Source organism: Malus sylvestris, chromosome 10 (genome assembly GCF_916048215.2).
Source record: "Malus sylvestris chromosome 10, drMalSylv7.2, whole genome shotgun sequence".
In the NCBI taxonomy this organism is placed as follows: Eukaryota; Viridiplantae; Streptophyta; class Magnoliopsida; order Rosales; family Rosaceae; genus Malus; species Malus sylvestris.
Window position 1 is genome coordinate 31,261,858 of NC_062269.1, and position 23,241 is coordinate 31,285,098.

A 23,241-nucleotide genomic window follows, 5' to 3' on the forward strand; every position below is an offset into this window, starting at 1 on the left:
AAATTGGACTTGGCCACAGGTATAAAACTTGTTCTACTCATTGAGATCTTCATTTCTGTAAAATTTGGTAATTTTTAGAAATAGTTGGAATTTTTGGCGAATCGGGACGGTCGACCGCCACCCGCAGCAGCGCGTGGCCAGCGGATTAAAGATGTCGTTCTAAGTCATTTTAAGTGCCATAGTTCATAGTTGATATCCATATGATGTGAATGGATTATTCTAAACCTAGGTTGCTAAAGGTATATCACTTGATTATTATATAAATCGACGATCTGACCTTTGGATCGTTACTAAACTTTAATATGTGATAACACATAATATTTGAAAATTATAGGAATTGACGGATTGGGAATTCAACATGCGGATCTTCCCGAATTGGATTTGCAAGTTCATAAAATAAACGTTAACCGCCACCTTGTTTTGGCAATTGACAGAGATCTAACCGTTGGATCATAGTGAAATTTTAGGATAATATTTTAGAAGCATAATGTGGATCTTTGGAAGTTTCTGATCGGAAATCTATAAAGTGGATCTTCCGGATCAAGTTACATAGAGTTATGGACCCTACCATCGATCCTTGATCGACGGTTGACTTTTGATCAATTGTTATCAAATCATTCTAAAACATCTTTAGGGATGTGTTTTACGTAAATTACATGATCTATTGATAAGGATTATGAGATGTGGTTTGAAAATTGTCCTAGGCACCGTTCGTCCGGGACGCCTCGATGTACATGCCAGGAAAATGGTAGGGCGGACTCCACGTAAGTGGATCTTTTCCTTTTTATTGTATATATATACATGATTGATAATTTGAAAAATACTCTTAAATTGAATTAAGCAATTTGTGCCATATTATATATATTTATATGTTTTAAAGTACTATGAGACAGTTGAGTTTAGATTATGTCATGGTATATCCATATGCATATTACCTACAAATAATTGATGTGAATTACGATTGGCTTGATCCCTGTTTAGGGTACGTAGACAGTCTAACGAGACGTTAGATGCAGCCATACAATAAATGAGGTTAAATAATCGAGACAAAAGCCTTGTTTGGGGAATTGAGCAATGTGAAGGAATTTGGTGAAAATGTGAGATTTAACCTTATGATTTTGGTGGTCAAATGTTGGTCATAAATCAATGTGTGAGAAATTGAGAGATTGAAGTAAAGAATCGAAAGTAATGATAGTTAATTAAACTAATATTTAGTTAGACTTGTTCCCAATAATTATTCCCAAAATAAATAGTTCGGGAGTGGGGCGTTACAGATTATGCATATTTTGCCATGTTATATATATGTATATATTGGTAAATGCTCTGACATGATTGAATATTAGATTGCATCATGGCATATCCATATGTATACTACCTGTAAGTAATTACTGTGAATGCCTTGAAGTGCGAAGAGGAACGCAGGATGCACCGGTAAGTTCAGGTGAGTTATGGTGTTACTTGAAATGATCGAGTTATGGCATGACCATATTTATACTTTAGGCAACTCCGACCTTGTCGTACAGGTTGCAGTAATAGGCAACTCCGACACAGTCGTACAGGTTGCCCATGAGTCGTACATGTTATAATAAATGCAGTTAGAGCTCATAAACCTGCACCCAGGTGTTAGTGCTTCTGCCCGAGGTTAGGGCCTAGCCTTTACGTGATCATTCACCTCCCACACCACACGCTCAATTTGGATCCAAGGTAGGTGCTAGCCTGTCGTACACACTACATTAGGTGGTTTCGACTAGTAAGTGACTTGCGATACTTCGCACAGCCTTCATGTGATCGTAGCACTTGAGCGTATTTATTTACACCTAGACTGTTGTACAGACCATTTTAGGTGGTTCCGACTCGTGTGTAGGAATTGGTAGATAAGCTATATTAGTGACTCTAACTTATGAGCTAACATTGATTGATAAGATATGAATGAGTCGTACAGGTCACTATAGGTGACTCCGACCTATGAGCTAGCATTGATTGATGAGATATGGGTGCAGTCGCACAAGTCACCATAGATGACTCCGACTTGCGTGTTAGTATGGGTCATTAAGCACATGATTATTTATATTGCTAATGAGATGATGTGCAGTGGTATACTTCTGGATTTACTGTTAGTATACTTTTGATTTCATACTTATACGTAGCATGATTTTCTAGAAACTATACAGGTTTTACGATGAGGGGTTACTACCTTTGATAATTGAAATGATTTTGAAAATCTTTGTATTACTCACTCACACTTTCTATTTTTTCACCCCTCCAGGTTCTAATAGCAAAGTTTCATATCGACAATGACTTGTGACACTCCCCAGTTCAGGTGGCTCCTTATGATGGTATAATTATTATCCTACCTCACTGTATTTTTCTTATGCTTTGTATCACATGTGAAATGGGTCCAAAACCGCTCACCATGCACTTGTGTATATAGGCACTTTTAGGTTTAAATTTATTCACATTTTACACATTATCACACTTTATGACTTCGTCACCTTCTAGGTGTCGGCCAGCACAACTCGATTTGAAGTCCCAGTGAACATTCTGGATCGGGGTGTGTCAGTGAAGGTTGTCAATTCAGTTGAAAAATATTGTCACTACTTTTTTTACTGTTAGTGCTGATTTGGACATTTTGACATCTTCTTTAGAAGTGCACCTAGATGAATCGGTTACATCTTTGTAGTGATGTTCTAATTGATATTAGATCTCTACATCAACGTACATATGAGAATACGAGTATACCCCATTCTTCTTTTATAATTGTACTCTTGTCTAGTCATGTAATGATTTGCTTATATTTTTTTAAACAATACTATGTTGCATTCCCATGTTATTTTTCTAGCTTATATGAGAGGTTTAGATGTAGAGAAATTATATTCACATATCCCAAATTACTTATCCCATATTTTTTAATTTTTTTAATATTTTCTACACACTACTACCACTTGATAGAAAAAATGTGAATGTATTAAGTAGTATGAATATATTCCTGTCGGTTCTGCTTAAAATTTTTGTAACAGTTTTATTATTTTTTTTTATTTACAAAATTTTTACCATAACTTCTATTTTTCATATTTTTTTCCTATAACTTTTATTTTACAAAATTTGTGAAATATTTTTTTTAAAATTCCATTTTTTCCTATAACTTCTATTTCACAAAATTTGTTTCATTTTATTTTAAATTTGTGAAATATATATTTTTTAATTATATTTTTTATCCTATAACTTCATAAGTCATTATACAACATTAAATTAAATTAAGTAACATGAAACAACATTAAACAATATGAAACAACATTAAATAACATTAACCAATATAAAAATTATACAACATAAAAAAAACATTTAACATCATGAAACTTAAACAACATTTAAGTTATAGTTTTCAAATAATAAATTATGTTTGGCCCTATGGCCCTTGGTTGGAGATCGTTTTTTGTGACAGGGCTAAAACGAGTCATCTGGCCCTCGGTTGGAGACAAAGACAAATATGGTCATGTACTGTTCATTAAAATATTAATATCTTGGATGACCAGAGTGCTAAAACAAGTCTTCTAGCCAGCTCTCAGTTGGAAATGGCCTCAAGTCCTAATATAATTTCCAAGTAGCATCTTCCTTGGAAAATCAACCATTGAACTAAAACCTCTATAGCAGCATGGAGTAACACAGTTTCACCCAAATGCCCTTTCAGACATGAAACAAGGAAAACAAGATGTAGTTTAGAGTTTTCTGATAACTTCAACTTATAAGCCACAACACCTACTTGATTTAAAATTTCTAATAGACCATAGAATCTTGGTTGCAGCTTATGCAATGGATGAGAAGTGAGAGACATGTTGATAGGGAATCATTCTCAAGTATACACAATCTCCTACTTCAAACACCTTTTTAGTTGAAAAATATTGTTACTACTTTTTTTTACTATTAGTGCTAATTTGGATATTTGGACATTTTCTTTAGAGATGCACTTAGATGGATGGGTTACATTGTTGTAGTGATATTCTAATTGATATTATTAGATCTATTACGGTACATATGAGAGTATGAGTATACCCCATTCTTCTTTTAGAATTGTACTCTTCTCTAGTCTTGTAATTATTTGCTTATATTTTTTAGACAACACCAAGGTCATGTCGCAATCCCATCTTATTTTTCTAGCTTTTATGAAAGGTTTAGATGTATAGCTTCAACTTTCGAACTTCGAATCCAACACTTTAATTTTTACGATTTTTTTATTATTGTGAAGGAAACTAAACACTGACCCTATTAGCATCTTAACTCATTACATCATTTTATTTTACAGAACTTTAATGAAAAACTCCTAATACTATTTACTTTAACGAAAAATCACATTTTTACACACAAAAATCAATCATAGTACTATTCACTTTACCATTTATTTTGTCTTTATCGTTAAAACTCAAAGTTTTCAAGCCTTTTTTATTTTATCTCACAACTTGAACTAACTTCGAAAACCTAACAATATGTTTACAATGTGCTTTAGGTTACATTTTTTTTTTTTCATATGAGTTGCGAAAATGAAATATATTGATCACGAAAAATGAGTAATACGTAAGTTAAACATGAATTTTAACTCAATCGAATGTATCCATGATTGGTTTTGAACCCCTTTGTAAATTCACCATGGTGAAATTGATGTGTGTCAAAGTGTCATTATGTTACAATCACACGATGTTTTTACTTCTTACATTTGGTATTTTAATTTTGACATATTCCATAGTTGACAAATTAGATTTGTAGACACCTCTAACTGATAAGTATAATTTACACCGTTTTAGGCTTTCCATGTAGCAATACTTTTCGTTGCAATATTTGACTCCCTTTTACTCTTTGAATATGCTTGTTGTGTCCACTGTTTACCTACCTTTTGTATCATTCACGAAGAGCCTGAGCCCTGATAGATCTAGGGATGGGTTTGGTTTCATTTGATTCGGTTTTTTATCAAAACTTAAACCAAACCAAAACTTTTGGTTTCAGGTCGAATTTCTTTCGATTTTTTTTTGGTTTGATTTTATTTTTGTTTGGTTTTCTACGATTTGTTTCGATACGGTTTCGATTTTTTTTATTTTATAAACTTGATCTTTTTTAAAATGAAATTTAGAAAAGAGGCTTGCATTGGTAGACTAATAATAAGAAAATGGGGAAACTGGGAAAGTGGGAAGGTAATTGTACATATACAAGATCATACAATCCAATCCTATTCTATCAACAACCTCAATTGCAAAAAAAAAAAAAAAAAAATGATCATCACAAAAAGCAAACAAATAGAGAAGCTCTTCCAGTTTCCAACGCCTTCTAAAACTTTCATCTATAACCTATGAAATCCTGTTCTTGGATTTCACTGTTATAATTTACGTGTTTGTATTATTGAGATTTTATACTATTTTTTGGGAATTTAAATTAATTTTAGATTTTAATTACTTAAGTACAAAGTTGAATTTTTGAAAAATAATTATTTATAATTTGTAGACCTTAGGAGGTTACAAGTAACGTTTTCGAATAGATCTCGAAACCACGAACGTATAGACGGAAGCCGTTTGCGAGTCCGGATTATAACGGTATAGTTACGAACATTTGAAGTCGTTTTATTAAACTATAGTTTTTAAATTAGTTAAAACCCCACACATGTGGGAATTCGGCCTATCAGGTGTGAGTAAATTTCGGTCCAATCAAACTATTGGACCAGTTTGATTTAAGAAAAAGGGACCAATCAGTTAAGAGCAACTCCACCAGGAATATTAGCCCGATGGATCCGCGACTTCCCCATCCTAATAGCCACAACTGCAAGCTTCAGCCCATGCAAGCGTGTGGGCTGAAGAGGGGCTTAAGCAAGAGGCTCAGCTCAAATTGGTGGCTCGAGAGCCTGAGGGTTGTGTGATGTGTGGCTGACGTTAGGGTGACCCGGGTCAAATTCGTCAATTTTCCTTTGTCGGAATCTGGAAAAAGAATGGGATGCATGCAGGGAATTAAGCCCTCGAATTAAACCACAAGAATTGCAACACAACATGATTTAAAGCTCAAGAACACAAGATAGTGATAGAAACATCAATTTGGCTAGAGATTGAGAGCTCAAGCTCCCGGCTTCAATGGTAGGACCTCGCACTATGCACCGATGCCGCATGCAAGGCCATGGTTGGGTTCCTTAAGTTCCAGGCATTCCAAAAGTATTATTTTTTAGCTTGATTTGTTGAAGGTTTGAAGAGGAATGAGGAAGAGAGCTCACGAGAGTGAGCTGGAAAAAAAGGGAGAAAAAGAAAGAAAAAAGAAGACAAAGATAGAAAGAAAAGAAAGATAGAGACAGAGACAGAGACAAAAAGAAAGGGAGAGAAGGAGAGAGAGGAAGAACCGGTCAAATAAGGGGGGAAATGGAAAGGGTGATGGGGATGTCTGATGGATTGGGTAAGGAAAAAATACTAATATTTTATTACCTATTGTCATGGCTATTCAGTTTATGGGTGAAGATGTAAAAGACAATTACTGTTCATTAAAGACAATTATTGTTCACTTGGTGGATTCAATAGTGAGCTGTCCTAAGGGGCCCTTGCAACACTGTAGTTGCTCTAAAAGGGAGGGAACAACCAATCAAGAAGGGCGAAAAAAAAAAGACCCTTCCCGTCGACCCGTACACCTGCGCACCAACTCGACCAAATTTTGATGGATTCCGCCATTTTTCTGTCAATTCACCTCTATCCAACACTTGCAACCTCTTCCACAACTTCCCATCTACTATCTCCACTCAAATTTGAAGGGTTTTAGGTCCAAAATAGCGTAGAACCTCACCAGAGAACTCGGTGGTTCTCGACGGCGATTCTGCCATTCCAGCAAGCTTCGCCACCCACCACTACCCTTAATCAACTCCCATTAGACCTAGGAACAAGACCCAACCAGTTGTAGAGGCTTTGGAACACCAAGGAAGTCGAATCGAAGAACACCCACTTAGGGTTTTCGACGGGTTTGAGTGAAATTGGAACTTTTCTCGGCCAAATTGGACTTGGTTACATGTATGAAAATTGCTCCCCTTATTGGAATCTTCATTTCTATGAAATTTGGTAACTTTTGGAAATACTTGAATTTTCCTACAAGCCGGGGTGACCAACAACCACCTATGGCAGCAGGTGGGCCGAGGCACCCCCTGACCTTCCTAGACTAAATTTGATACCCCAATTCCATATGTGAAGTCCGATTGATGAATTTCCATTATTTGAGTATATTTTCATTAAGGTACGCCACTTGAATATTCTAACTAACGACGATTCAACCGTTGGATCGGCACCAAACTTTAATACGTAGTAGTACGTAATATTTGAGGACAATAGGAACTTACTGATTGGATTTTTAAGTTTGTAAAACAAAATGTCGACCGCCACTTGAAATTGCAATTGGCGGAGATCCAACCATTGGATCATTCCGAAATTTTAGAATACTGTTCTAGAAGATTAATGAGAACCTTGGGAAGTTATGGATCAAAAATCCATGGACGGATGTTCCAAATTGACTTGTATAGTGTTGTGGACCCCACCTTTGACAAAGACTTAACTTTTGGTCAATAGGCTATGAAATGATCTTAAATATTAAAATATGTATTACTAGAGACTATGTAGGGCTTAGTGGGCCTATATGGGTTAGTGGGTTATCCCAGATGATTTATACATCGGTTTACAAGTATGGGATGTCATATTGTGATATATATGTGTGTTTATTTATCTTTTTAATAATGTGAATGATAAGTATGATAAATGTTATGACAATGTGATCCTATAATTCTATTAGATGTATTCGGTAGAACCTATATGCTTGTGTGACATTAGTTGGTGGCCATGAGAAGTTGATGGTGTAGGTGACTACGTTCTAACTCATAGGAGTTGAGTTGTGGGTAGGTTGTGTGTTGAATTTACTGCACCATGTAGCAGTAGTACATGGATGGTCCTGCTTGGTATATCCATGTTGGGGACCATACGTATTTCAGGGGTGATCATGCTTGGTATATCCACGTTGGGTGAGCACTATATGCACGATGAGATTATGCTATGGTTTTGCTTGGTATATCCACGTTAGGGGACCATACGCATTCTAGGAATGATGATGCTTGGTATTTCCGCGTTGGGTGATCACTACCTAGAGTTATAGGATACAATCATGCTTGGTATATCATCGTTAGGGGACTGTTAGGGGTGATCATGCTTGGTATATCTGCGTTGGGTGATCATTGCCTATGTTATTGGACTATACATATGGTTCTGCTTGGTATATCAATATTGGGGGACCATACGCATTCTATGAGTGATCATACTTGGTGTATCCAAGTTGGGTGATCACTACCTAGAGTTAGGATGTGGTCTTGCTTGGTATATCTGTGTTGGGTGATCATTACTTGCACGATGAAGATTAGTTGTACTTGGTACATTTTGATAGGCCATTATATTTCGGGTTGGATTTCGTTGAGTGGTCCATAATCCCTACTCTTGCTCATTTCCATAAAGTTAGTTCGATCCTAGATTTGAGTGAGTAGGAATTGCTCACAATAGATGTTATGTTTATAAATTAGAATTATCATGTTATTACTTGGAATCCAGGTAGGGAATTATGTAGTATTCCTTTATTAAATTTCGTGCATTGATATGTGATCTTGTTGACTGATTAACATAATTAAATGTTAATATCGTACCTACTTGATTCATGGAATTGGTTACTTGAAGTGATTGTGGAATGATGTTGGATATGATTGTTATTAATACTATTAGATTAGTTAATTAATGTGACTAGAGGATACTATTGTGCTTTGTTGATTCTTTGATATATTACATGCTATGAATTGCGATTTTATGTTGAAACATAGTGATTTATATAATGGATGAAATAGAAACCTTGATTGTCATGTGGGTTCGTTATGTAGCTTGAATCGAATAATTCATGCTTGTTAAGTCCAAGTGATTGATTGATGAATGTTATGCCTTTTGGCTTGAACGGACTGTGATATATTCTAAGGGGTGTGTTATCCACACACCCCTTTTTACTTCTTACACACCCCTTGTTAATTTATGTCATTTTATTTTCTTCAATTCATCTGATCCAACGGCAAAAAATTAGAAGGGTGTGTGAAAAGTGAAAAATGGTGTGTGGATATCATATAATAAGGATTTCCAATACTCTCAAATAGGTGGTGGTGCTCAATTGCTTGGGTTAATTAGAGCATATGCATGAGCTTACTAAATGGTTGTTCGCAATCATGTCCATCAAGAAAAAATGTTTGCAGCTAATGGTTTTAGCTAAATGTGCTATGGAGAGTCATTTAACTCGAGTCTTCTCAATGTTTGCATCCGATTATTGAATACTAATCGTGTTTGTCATTGTTTTTCTTAACCTTGTGTTTCGACTTTCGGGGCATTAGACCACATCCTACTAAAATCCTTCGCTTGGCTGCTGCTACATTTGGTTATGATTTTTGGTCTCTTCCTCTCCTCTTTGGTGAGTCTAATCCTTATATAACCCTACTTCTCGTTCTGCTCTGATGAGTAGACTGCATATTATATATTTTACTCTATTATTAGTATATTTTGGTTAATATTTTGGAAGAATTTTGATATTTTGAATTGTATTTTTAATATAGGACTTTCGACTTCCTCTAGGGCAAAACAGAACCAAATGGATGAATTTTGGAGTAATTCCAGTTAGAGGACGTTCATGAGTTACTTATCTTGATCATATCAAAATTTAGGATTTTTCCACAAAGCGGTTATTTTCTAGCGATAAAATAAAAGAGCGATGCGCGGTGCTGGAAAATGACGTTTTTGGGCTTAAATTGAGTTTTTGGAGCCCAAGATGACCTCGGATGGTTTCGTGGCCTTCTGGAGATGTGTTCGAAACATCCTGATCTTTAAAACAAGCTATCTTGGGCCGGATTTGGAGGAGATCTAAGCCTAAAACGTGGCTGGACAAGTACTTGGCAGATTCTTCTAGTTTAATTAGGGTTTTATTTTCTAAGATATTTTATTATTTTTCTTAGTTTCCTAATTGGAATAAGAGACCTATGTTTTAGGGTTTGTGGATGGCTTAGCAAATATATGGCTCTGCCGTTTTTAGTTTTTGCTACGCTTTCTTTTATTTAACTTTGGAGACAGAGAGCAATTGCTACGGTTTTTGGAGATTTTCTACTTTAAGATGTTTTCATTCTTTTTATTTTTCATAATATTTCCTATGATTTCAATTATGAATATGTGTAACTAATTTCTTTTGTTAGGGCGAAGCTTTGAGCCTTAGCATGAATATGTGATTTTTATTTAATTGCTTATGATTGATTGCATGCACACTTTGAATTATTAATCACCGGTTTAAACTATCTAATTCTGAATGCCTGATCACCATTAGGATATTTAGAAAAGTAATTTGATGCAATTTTGGTCGGAATGTTCTCTGAAATTGACGCTGGCTTCTTGTGATTAATAATTGTAATTTCACTTAGGATGAATACCACGTTTTAAGGGTTGCATGTTAGATATACGTTCTATGTTGGAGATTCCAAGTATAATATGAATTAGGAAAATCTAACTTTCAAAGTGGCATGTGTAGATCATAAGTAATTGGTAAAAATTCATAGGATTGCTAGGTGATGGTGGAACCCTAGTGCTTTCTTAATTTGATTTCTCCAAAATTGGTTCCTTTTCTTTCATCTTTAATATTGCAGATTAGTTTACTTTTATTAACTAAATTCGTTTTTAATTTAAGTAGTTTATAAAATCAATCATCTCAATTTCTACTTTACAATAATTAATTGGATTTTGGTTTGCTTTGAATTATTTAATAATCCATGTGGAGAACGACTTTGCAAGATCAGTTTATACTACAACAACCTTATAATTCTTGCAAGTATTATATGAGTTTTTAACTCGTTCGCGTGTGTAGCAAAATCCTTATCATGCTCCTCCATATATCATAAGATCCTCTCTTGAATGTTGATTTTCAAGATAAATTTCGACACTTATGTGCTTGACTCTTGTTGTTGTTGTTGTTGAGTTATTACGAATGTGGATGTTGGTCGTGCTAATGTTTTGGTTGATGAATGTTGATTTTCAAGATAAATTTCGACACTTATGTGCTTGACTCTTGTTGTTGTTGTTGTTGAGTTATTACGAATGTGGATGTTGGTCGTGCTAATGTTTTGGTTGATGAACCTAATATATTATAAATGGGTTTTCTTCGAGTGAGAGAGATCAGTTAAAATTGATGAACCTAATATATTATAAATGGGTCTTATTCATGTGATTAATGTCAAGGGTGATACGACGTTTTATTTTTTTTGGGAGTCAGATCCGAAGCTTCTTTTAGATTGCATATTTTGTCCAATTTCTTACATTTTAAAGTGAACTGTCAATTTAGTCTCTAAATTATCACTTTAGTGAAAATCAAGTCCCTAAACTATTTTTTTTTTCAGAAAAATTAGTCATTAAATTAGAAAAATCTATCAATTACATCCCTAATATTATATTCCAAGATACTCTATTCAAATTTTCGTCTATTTAAGTCACGTTACTTGCATGTGATAAACATTAGATTAGAGAGTAGATTGGTAGTTTTTCATAAAGAAATAGTGTATGGAGTTAACTTTGGAGGATAAATTAGAAGTTTTTCATAAGAAATAGTGTAAGTTAACTTTGGAAGGAAAATTAGACATTAGATTCGCAATCTCTATGAAATGTTAAGGGCTTAAAGGCGAGAAAATAATGTTATTATATTCTAAAATGTGTCAAGTGACTTAATACTAGTTTGGTACTGAGGTGCTTTTATAAAAAGTGGGTATAAAAAAGTTGAGCTCAAAAAAGTGTTTGGTAAAGACTTAAAAACAACTTATTTTCATAGTTTTGGGTGAAAAAAAAGCTGAAAACACGAAGCAGCAAAAATGAGCTTATTCTCACAGCACAGCAGTAACAGTTTTTTTTCAAAGTACAACAATACCAAACTAGCCCTTAGGTTGACGAAAAATTAATAAAATAGCTTTGAATATAATAATAGAGATGAAATACGCATTTTTTAATGAATTTAGGAATTTATTTTACAGAAATTTTTTTTAGGAATCTAATATTCACTGAGAATATAGTTCAGGAACTAAATTAGCATATTGGTTTGAGAAAACGATTTTGCACTATTTTCTCTTTCTACACAATCTTGTTTAATTTCGCTCATTGATATGGGTAAAAGCAAGAAAATAATATCTGCATTCTATTTTTCACAAATGATAACGATGGTAGATAAGAGAAAGAGATCGGAGCACCATCACAGAAAAATGAATCTAGCTCTAATTCTTGCATTAGAATTTATTCAACAGCAGCCAATGAATTTAGATTGAAAAAGAAAAAGATTATAATATCGTAATTACATCCCAAAATAAAAACAAAAACCTAATTACCCAAATTGAACTGTAATGAACAAGCGCTAATTATAGTTCCCGGTAATTGTCTCCTTCAATAATTCACTCACCGTCAACGACCACTCAGTCTCCCAACTCCAACAACCAACAGCTGCAGCACTTCAAAACCCACCAACCCGCCAACCAACCCACCGTAAGCCGCCATGGATTTACATCCCGAGCAGGAAGGCCAGCAGGACTCAAAACCCAGAAGCTATTGGAGCAGATGGAGCAAACAGGACTTCTTCCCAGAATACACATTCCAGAACTTCAATTCCTACAAGGACGCCCTCTCCCACACCCCCTCCCGCCTCAAGGACCGCCTCCTCCACCGCTCCTCCGACTCCTTCGAGCTCCTCCAGCTCCCCAAACAGAGCGAGAATCTTATGAAGCGCTGCCTCACCTGGTGGGACTTAATCTGGCTCGGCTTCGGCGCCGTCGTTGGTTCAGGCATTTTCGTGATCACTGGGCAGGCAACCCGCGACGACGCCGGTCCGGCCATTGTTCTCTCCTATGCCGTCTCTGGTCTCTCTGCTATGCTCTCGGTTCTATGCTACACGGAGTTCGCCGTTGAAGTCCCAGTTGCCGGCGGGTCATTTTCGTACCTTCGGATAGAATTGGGGGACTTTGTGGCGTTCATTGCGGCGGGGAACATTCTCCTGGAGGCTCTGGTGGGTTCGGCAGGGCTCGGAAGGTCTTGGTCTTCTTACTTTGCCAGCATTTTTCGGACTGATGACACCGATTTTCTTCGAATTCGGGTAAAATCTCTGCCTGATGGGTTTAATCTTTTGGACCCAATTGCTGTTGTGGTGCTTTTGGTTGTTAATAGTATTGCAATGAGTGGAACTAGGAGGACTTCTGTGTTGAATTGGATTGCCTCCATAGCTAGTGGTTTGATCATTGTGTTTATATTGATTGTTGGGTTTGTTAAGGGAAAGACTGAGAATTTGGTGCCCTTTTTCCCATATGGGGCAAAGGGCGTTTTCGAGGCGGCTGCTGTTGTGTACTGGTCTTATACTGGTTTTGATATGGTTGCCAATATGGCCGAGGAGGCAAAGAAGCCCTCGAGGGACATACCGGTTGGTTTGGTTGGTTCTATGAGTTTGATCACAGTGGTTTATTGCTTGATGGCTTTGGTGTTGTGTATGATGCAGAAATACACTCAAATCGATAGAGATGCTGCTTATTCGGTTGCTTTTGAGGCAATTGGGATGAATTGGGCTAAGTACATAGTGAGTATATGCGCCCTCAAGGGAATGACTACAAGCCTGCTGGTTGGGTCTATGGGGCAAGCTAGGTATACCACTCAGATTGCAAGAGCTCATATGATTTCACCCTGGTTTGCTTTGGTTCACCCAAAAACTGGAACCCCCATTTATGCTACCGTATTGGTAACCTTAGTTAGTGCAGTTGTTGCACTATTCACTAGTCTGGATGTGCTGTCAAGCGTCTTCTCTTTCAGTACGCTCTGCATATTTATGTTTGTGGCTATAGCATTGCTTGTGAGGCGGTATTATGTTAAGGATGTGACGCCAACGACTGATTTGGTCAAGTTCCTTGTATGTTTGTTCTTAATAATCGGTTCTTCTACAGGAATTACAACGACTTGGAATACAGGGATGCGAGGGTGGGTTTGGTATGTAGTGTTTTCTGTGATTTGGTTAGTGGGGACTTTGTGGATGGCATTGCTTCCAAAGCACCGGGTTCCTAAGGTTTGGGGGGTTCCACTTGTTCCATGGTTGCCTGCATTGTCGATTGGAATTAATGTTTTTCTCATTGGGTCTCTGGGTTATGTTGCATTCTTGAGGTTTTTCATTTGCACTGCAGTCATGGTTCTCTACTATTTGTTCGTTGGTGTACATGCAACATATGATGTAGCTCACCAGATTGAACAAGAACCAAGAACTCAAGAGGGAAATGAAAATGCTAGTTAAGAGGTGCTATGCTTGTCTACTATTTGATGGCCGGTGTAGATGCAGCATATGATGTGGCTCAACAGATTGAACAAGAACGGAGAACCAACTATTTAGGATATCTAACCAACTATTTCGGATATCTCTTAGGGGAATTTATGAGTACACTTAATTTAGTGAGTGCTTTAGAATGTCTAGTTTTCCTCGACGAGGGATTCACAAAATCAAATATTGGCAAGACTGTTTTCATCCAAAATCCAATTGTATGCGAGTCTTTAGGTGAAGGGGAAACAATTTGTGAATGACTCTGTATGTGCTTTATAGAATTGCTTCAAAGCTTTAGATTAAATGCTTAATTAAACTGTCTCTCAGGTAATTAACAACCGTAAGTAAATGACTGCGGTCACGTAGAAGTTTAAGATAGTGAGATGAGTGCATGAGCAAAGAGAATGATAGATGAAAGTTTACTATAAGGTGCGGTTCTACAAGGAAGCGGATACACTATCTTCACTAACTGGCCTAACATGTATTTGCATTGCTCAAGTTGGTCGTTATTTCTTCATTTGGGTTGGAGCTCAAAATCTTTTAGTTGCCAATTGGCAAAATTGTTGACGTCTGGTTTTTAGTTTTTATTTTTCGAAAACTAAAAGTAGTTACTAAACGATATTTCAATTTTTCAAAAACCAAAAACTAAAAACGAAATGGTTATTAAACGGCCTCTTAGATTTTTATTTTCTTGGTTCACTTCCAATTTTTCTACCTACCAACTAAATCTCAACCCTAATCCCACCATTTATGCATTCACTTTCCACTTCTTTTCACCATCTCCTCTATATCTCATCATCCCCCTTTCCTAAATCCGAAGTCCTTGTAATTTTGGGGTGTTCTTTTTAATTTGGGCTAGGTTTTTGTGTTGACTCTTGGTCTTGCGGCCTTTGTTTATTTCCTCATGACTTCAGTTTTCTTAATCTGGGGTTTTATTGAAAGGTTGTTTGCCTTGAGTCTTCTTTTTCTATTTGGGCCGTGACTTAAGCCTATAAACAACAGCAGCCCATAAATGTCGATTCTTTCTGTTGCGCCTTAAGTCGATTTTCTCATAATTCACACTTTTTCTAAGACAGTCGGCCTGAGGCCCTGAGTTGACCATTTGGCAGTTAAGTGCAAATAGGATTTGCATGTGGTTCATTGTCTCCATCATTATAGTCTTGTTCTTTAATTTATGGGTTCAAATTTACTCTCATCTCTTAGTCTACCATAAAGCAGAAATATTATTTGTAATAAAAAAAGTGTAAATGCTACTTAATATTACGGTTTATTGATATTTCTTTTTATTCATAAGAGCGAGGTCTCAAATATTGAGAACGAGTTTGCAATCAATTTATTCTTATATTCCATTAGTGTAAATATGTCATTGTATTAATAAAAAGTGTAAATAAGATTTGTTCATCAATGTAAAGTTATGTAATAACCTCTCGTTTCCTACAGGTTTTGTATAATATATATGGATAGCGCTTGTGTACTTCTATTGGGGGGACTTACTTGTCCCCACACTTATAATTAACGAGCTTTTACCATCTGAATATTATAATCATAACTGTTCATTTTCTTTTTCATCATCTAAAGATCATATAGTAAAAATTATTTAATTTGAAGATCTTTTAGCAATTCATATGTATAAAACAAATGGACAGTTCATCATGAAGATGTTATTTGTTACCAATTTCGTTGATTGGTTCAACACATGGATAACTAAACGATTTAAATTGAATGTTTTTTTTTTGGCAGATATGATCTTTAGATGATAATAAAGAGAACAAAACGGTTCTGATTATGATGTTTGGACAATAAAAATTCATTAATCGTGAAGTGTGAAGACAAGTAAATCCCCATAGAATGACACAAGCATTATCCATTATGTCTTGAGGATATTTAAGCTAAGCTAAGGAAAACTTTTCCAGAGGAGTCAGCTGTTTCATCACGTTTGTATTTGTTCAGTGCTTAGGTCCCTATCTATTGCATATCAAGAGATTTGGCCCAAAAAAAAGGTATATTGCATCTTAAGAGACAAGAATACACATAAATAAAATAAAATAAAATAAAATAAAAACTAACGAAAAGTCCAATATTTTTTTTTAGTTTTAATAAAAAATGACAAATAAAGATGTAGTGAATAGTACCAAAGAAAAGGTAAAAATGTAATTTTTCGTTAAAAATGAACAATACCGGAAGTGTTTTGTTAAAACTCCTTAAAAAAAATTCTCAACCTAAATCATATAATATAAACACGCACTCATATTGTTTTTTTCGAGACACATAAAAAAATATCTCAACCTGTATATCATGCATACATACACTCATATTGTTACACACACACTGCAATTTCCACGTTTGCTTTCAGGGTGCCACAGGTCCTTGAGCATCCCAACAACGATTGTGGAAAGGTTTTAAAAGATGTTAGGTGCTAGTTGGGCGACAGGTTGAAACCTAACGCCTAGGCAGTTAGACGGGTGCCTAGGAGGATGAGGCGGATTTAAGAAAATATATTATATTTTGTGTAAGTAAATGTTTGTTTATACTTCAAATAAATATAATTTCTTCATAAACTACAAAATAGAATGACGTATACATTATGAAGTATTAGAACATTATGAAGTATTAGAACATAATGAAAATATGAGGAACAAGCATATAATATGTGTTCATTTAAATATTCAACAAGCCTTTTACAATTTATCGAGAAAAATAAAATGCAAAATAGAAGTTATCTATTTTCTGTCTAAGTGAGTTACAACCGAGACGGATGCCTAGATGGATATGAGCGAGCTAGGTGGGTGTCTAGACGGGCACCTCATCAGGTCTAGGTACCCTTTCTTAATTTTCAAACACCTAGGAATTAATCGTGACTATGACCAGCAGTCTAGAGTTTAGACGAAATCTAAACGGCGCTAGGTGAGAATTTTTAAAATAGTGTGTGGGACGCACTTCCTTCTTCAAAACCTTTCCAACTAGAAAAAAAAAAAAAAACTTATTGCTATTGCATCTGAGACGCTCCGTCTTGGGGTCACCAAACACGGCCTCTACCTCCTCTTCTTTCGTTAACTGTAGTTTGCTACGAAACTCTCTCCATCATGGTGTCGCAAACGGCGGCTGCCACCCTAGCCAAGTTTGACTCAAGACTTCTCCACCCTGACGCGAAGGTATTCAATTTTGGTACACGTATGTATTTACATTTTTTTTTTCTAAAGATATGTGTCATTATTTTTTTAATGTCTTCTCATTTAGGTACATTTATAAGGATATAATTGAAGGAAGTTTAATAAAATCGATAAACTAAATGTGCATGTATACTAATTTAGGCAATGGACTACCTAATTTTGTATCGAATTCGTTATCAATAAGATTTGAACTTAATACATTTTACTTACAGATGAAGAGGAATACCACCGTAACTAAATGACAATTCTCTTTAGATCTTATATTCATTATTTTATCTTTATTTTTTCCATTATACATAAATGGAGATTTTTCCTATATTAATCAACGACCCCAGCTCATCATGCCAAAATGAAACATTAAACTAAAGGTGATGTTATTCGCACACCTTTTGTACCGTTCACACACTTTGTTTAATTTTTGGTTATCAAATCAAATAAATTAAAAATTATCAAACAAAATTAACAAAGCGTGTGGAAGTTAAAAAGAAATATGTGGATAACACAAATCTAAATTAATTATATAATAATATTTCATAATTTATTTTATTCAAAAGGTATAATTTGTAGATTGACCAACGACCAAATTCCCTCTTTGACCTTAAACCCGTGATACCTTTCTACCTAAAAACATATTGTGACCCTCTGTCTCTTTCTTTGTCAACTGCATTGCAATAGAAAATACACACGTGGCTTGAAAATAGCACATAGATTTTACACCTTTTATACTCCAAGCTTTTGATGAGTCTTGACTAAGAGAGAAATTAGTGACCTACAAACCATTGTGGATCGTTTAATTAAAGGATCTCCTTTTCGTTGAGGATTTTGGTGGGATATTATATATTCTTCCACAGACGTCTGCCGGCCCTATATGCTCTTTAGCAAAGCTTTCAATTAATTAAGACTTATGCTTCCATTTTAGTTTTCTCAATTAAAGTTCTGGTCTACTCCTCAACTTCCTTATTCTAGGTGATCTTTATTCATTGATCACAGCTAATGATGGGCAAAATTTTACTGAAATTGGCTTATTGTATTTGTATTGTGTATTCTACGTCAACACGCCTATGATATTTTGATAATACTCAACTTACACCGTATTTTAATGTATCATCAACACAACATTGACACATCACCAACTTTCATCTAACACATACATGTTAGTATTACTCTATCCCTTTCTAACACGCATTCTTTCTTGATACCTCTCTAATACTTTCACGTCACGTGTTGTCATATTGTCTTAATTTCTTTGACACTTTTAAGCCACGTGTCCTCATATCGCTATAATCTTTGATAATTTCACGTCATGCGTCGCCATATCTTCATAATACTTTTGACATTTTCATGCCATGTGTCGTGTTGTCATAATATTTGATTTCTACCTAAGAGAAAATGAATAATACAGAAAAGGTAAGAGCGAGTTTTTTTTGGTATTGCAAGAAATGCATTCGATTTGTTTCACTTGAGGGCATAGGAGTAATTGAAACCGCAAATCTCTCATACGTACAATGAATCAAAGATTCAAAACTAAAGGTTGTTAATAAAATGTGATTCCAAAAATGAAACATTGAGGATCATGCATTTGGTTCATTCAAGCTTTTATATCTTCGAAGTAGTGTTTTGTAGAACTAACCCTTACATAGAATTCCGTGTCATTGTCTTACATCCTATATAATGAAATTTGGCCGTATCAGTCAGGATAATTCATTACAAACCAATTATTTGAGCATGGTAAAATGCAGCTACATTTGTAGTGTGATGTTCTCTTTGGATCTTGGGTCTCTATATTTAGCGATTGTGTATTTACCCGCACTTCGTTATATTTTAACTATTCAAATAATCTAACCATGAGCTGATGATCCAATGGTAAATGACGGATTACGAGACTTCCTTAAAATTAAAAACTGGAGGTTTTAGGTTCAAAACCCGTTGCTGGTGTGGAAGCTGGCCAGGGAGAGGCTGAAATGCCTCTATGAGTCTTCCCGACGCCCGGAAATGGTGGATAACCGTGACTTGTCACCAGTTGTCCTCCTTTAAAAAAAAAAACTATTCAAATAATTTAACAGCTTAAGACGTGATACATAAGTTAATAATAGAATTTAATTAGTTTTATTCTATTTTTTAACTTTTAATTATTTTCCTAACTAATGTTAACTTCTCTCTCTCAAAGTTTAAATCATCCTTCCTCTCTCTCTCTCTTGAATCCCATTTTAGCATACCTTTGAAAAAGATCCAACATTCTAGCAAATAACTCATAAACTAATCCGATAATAAAATTGATTTTATTGGGTTTGAGGTTATTATACTATGATGCAATGCCACGAAAGCTTGGGAAGAAAACCAAAAACCCAATATTTATACCGGAAATGATTGTAAACTATCCAAACTTAATCGTTTTGAGAAAGGGAGAGAGAGATATCGTTTTTTGGGTTTTTGCTTGATATGGTTTCACCAGATCAGTTAATGAATTTTGGCGGCCATGGTTTTTTTTCCTTCCTTGACAGAGGTTTTCATTCTTAACGTCTGTTTAGAGAAATAGAAAAGAAAAATAAAACTGATTAAATTTAATACTAGCTAGATGATGTGTCATAATTTTAGCTCGTTAGATTGTTGGGATTATTTACATATAGAGAAATGCGTGTAAATGTACAATCGCTAAATGCAAAAACTCTTGACCCATTCTCTTTACAATATGTTTTTTTATCGTGGCCATAAATAATATCTCAAAGTAAGAATACAAATCATCAAATATCATATTTATACACACACACACACAGAGTCGCTTCATGATACACACACACACGCTTCATGATATATACACACACACACACACATACATCATAATTTCATATATGTGTGTATATTGTCAAGTCTCGTCTCTATATATTTTATTGTTTTTAAAATTTATTGTACGAGCGTGTTTGTATCGCGTCATAACCGCGTGTATCAATGTGGACTCAACAAAACCTTTTTGAGTTATGTATGCACTTTGATTTATATGTCTACATCAACTTACTCATCAGCACATGTAGATCATATATATGCGATAATTCTACCAAATTCAAATTGTGATTTTGTGTTTCTGCTATATATATCCACCTGCATTCATGCATATAAGATAGTTTCTTGGTGAATAATAATTTTGTAATCACACCAAATTCAATACCCTCTCCATCTATGGTGGTATTTATAGTGTAGGGCAGCATGCATACGATGATGAAGGCAAGTGTACCAAATTTTCAAGGGAAAGATGTAAGTCACATCGGAAAGTAGAAACAGAACGTGAGAAGATAATTGTAGGGTTTGTGTGTGTGTGTGTGAAGATGCGAAGGCATTCACATTCCTCATGTCGGAACCGGATCCCCTCCGGATCCAAATAAATTGAGCCTCCTGAGCAAATGATCCGGACCGTTGAAATTTGATCCAATAGCTACAAACAAATGGTCATTTAAAAGTTATAATAATTATAACCATTGAATCCAATTTCAACGAACCGAATCCTTTAATCTTTAGACTCAATTTATTTGAGTCCGTAGGGGATCCAGTTCCCCTTGTGTCAGTTTCCATCTTTAAACCCTAGCTAATGGTGTACAGGAAGAAAAGGGGGGGTTTGATGTCTGTTCATTTTTAGGCCCAAGAGCTCAACAACGTTTAGGTCAAAGGTGAATCTTCATTTCCTCAATATGGGTCACATCAAATTTGAAGCGCATGAAACGTGGCATAATGGACGATGAGCTGTTTTATGTCCAACTTATCCTAATGTTGATCATGAAGTTTCACTTTTTATCCTATGAAGCATGCAATGATTTGTCTGCTGAACTAGAAAACTATAGTTAAAAGTACACATGAATGACAAGCAAATATTTCCTATGATTCTGCGTGGTCCTATATAAATACTATATGTAGTACTTATGAGATTGTAATTTGTTAGTTTGAATACAGTTTAGATACGGATAGTGATTTTCACATTTTATTTCATCCATTTACACATTTTTTTTGCTTTGTTTTTGTAGTGTGAGCGTTTGTTTTGTTACATCGGTTACTAAAGCATAAAATAAGATGAAATTTTCAAAAAGGGTAAAAAGGGAGTGTGAATCTTACTCCTCTTTAGATAATTGTCAACCTTCCTTTTACAAGTTAATTACATCGTCGTTGATCTGTATATATGCAAATCGATATAGGGTTTAAGCTTAATTAATACATTTGTTTGTAGGCCTTCATGTTGTCGTAAGATAAACAATGGTCGTTCGCTCATTTTGCCCAAGATTGGAAGCATTATTTTATATTCCCTAATATAAAATTACAATTTAGGCCCTAAAATGTAAAATAAATAAATAAATAAATAAAATTCTGAATACAGTCCAAGTCATTTTAACATACATTAGATAACTGTATTAATATTTTTATACTTCAAGCTCTCAAACTCACTCCCACCCTTCATATTAGAACAAATTAAAAGCACAAACACGTTGATGAAAAAGAGATTGGTTTTTTATGAAATGGGAGCATGAAATTGATTTTTTGGAAGCTCTACATGAGGTAAGATTTCATATATATATTTTGATTTTGAATCAAATTGAACAACATACGTGTGCTTTTTGAACCCTTAAACTCGATTTAGATTTTCGAAAGGTCCCTATCGAAAAGTTAAAGATATTTCGGTGATTACCTGTCAAAAAATTGAAGCAACACATGTGTTAAATACTCTTTTGTTGGAGCCTATTGAAATTATGCACAATATCGGTATATACCTGCTGAAAATTGGTATAGGGTGTGGGGAGGGAGAGAGGGCAGTTTGGGTAAGTACGTAGATTTAGATAACTTTTAATTCTAAAAGAAAGTAATTTTTTTGTAAATATACGTAGGGTGTATTTAATAAAATGTAAAGTATCAACAAAACAACCCACTCACAATTTTATCCCCAACTTTGCATGCTTGTTTCCCCGTACTTTTTTCTTGGGCTAAATTATTTGGCTTGTCTACATGTCATCATTTCAATGACATAACAAGAGGTAGATGAATATCATTTAGATACTCCACTCATTTATTTGCAATTTTTTTTTCTCATGTTTCATAAGAAATGAGCACATGATGTCCTTTTCAAAATGACAATAACAAATTCTCTTGCTCAAACTTGAAATGCTAAATTATGGAAGATTAGGTCATCATGCACGACCCAATCTTATCACATTATTCTTAAATCCCCAAAATTTATCCAAAACAGTTTGGGTAGGTTATTACATATAGGGAGATCAGATTCGTGAGAATGTGAAATCCTAGTGGGACACATATAATAATCAATGATAAGAAGCATCGGCTCGAAGCGAGTAGGAGTAGCCCTAGTATGAAAGCAAAGCGTGTTTCGGTGTTGTGATGGGATGTGATAATATTTGTGTGTGAGAGAGATGGGATGGGATGGGATAATATGTGTGTGTGTGAGAGAGAGAGAGAGAGTGGGGGAGGGGATTGGCCAAGCTGGCATGCGACCCATAATTGTGCTGGCGCCAAGATCAAAAATAGTAAGAAGTAGTCGACTGGCGGAGTACGACCGACAATAACCAAAAAAGAGCTACGAATATTAAGAGGCCACGTCATGATCGTGAGAGAGACTGACAGATTGGGAAAGCAAAGAATACGGTCTCTCGCTACTGGGCCCTGGGTGGGGAGAGGGAGGGTCTCTCTGCGTCCATTGCAAAAG

At 35.3% G+C, this 23,241-nt stretch overlaps 1 protein-coding gene across 1 annotated transcript; it reads left to right on the forward strand.

The window, feature by feature from the left end:
• Positions 1 to 12,501: 12,501 nt before the first annotated feature.
• Positions 12,502 to 14,692, forward strand: LOC126585879 (cationic amino acid transporter 8, vacuolar-like). The gene has a single exon (XM_050250454.1). The coding sequence runs from the start codon at positions 12,583 to 12,585 to the stop codon at positions 14,350 to 14,352; it is 1,770 nt and encodes a 589-aa protein (XP_050106411.1). The 5' UTR covers positions 12,502 to 12,582; the 3' UTR covers positions 14,353 to 14,692.
• The last annotated feature ends 8,549 nt before the right edge of the window (positions 14,693 to 23,241 follow it).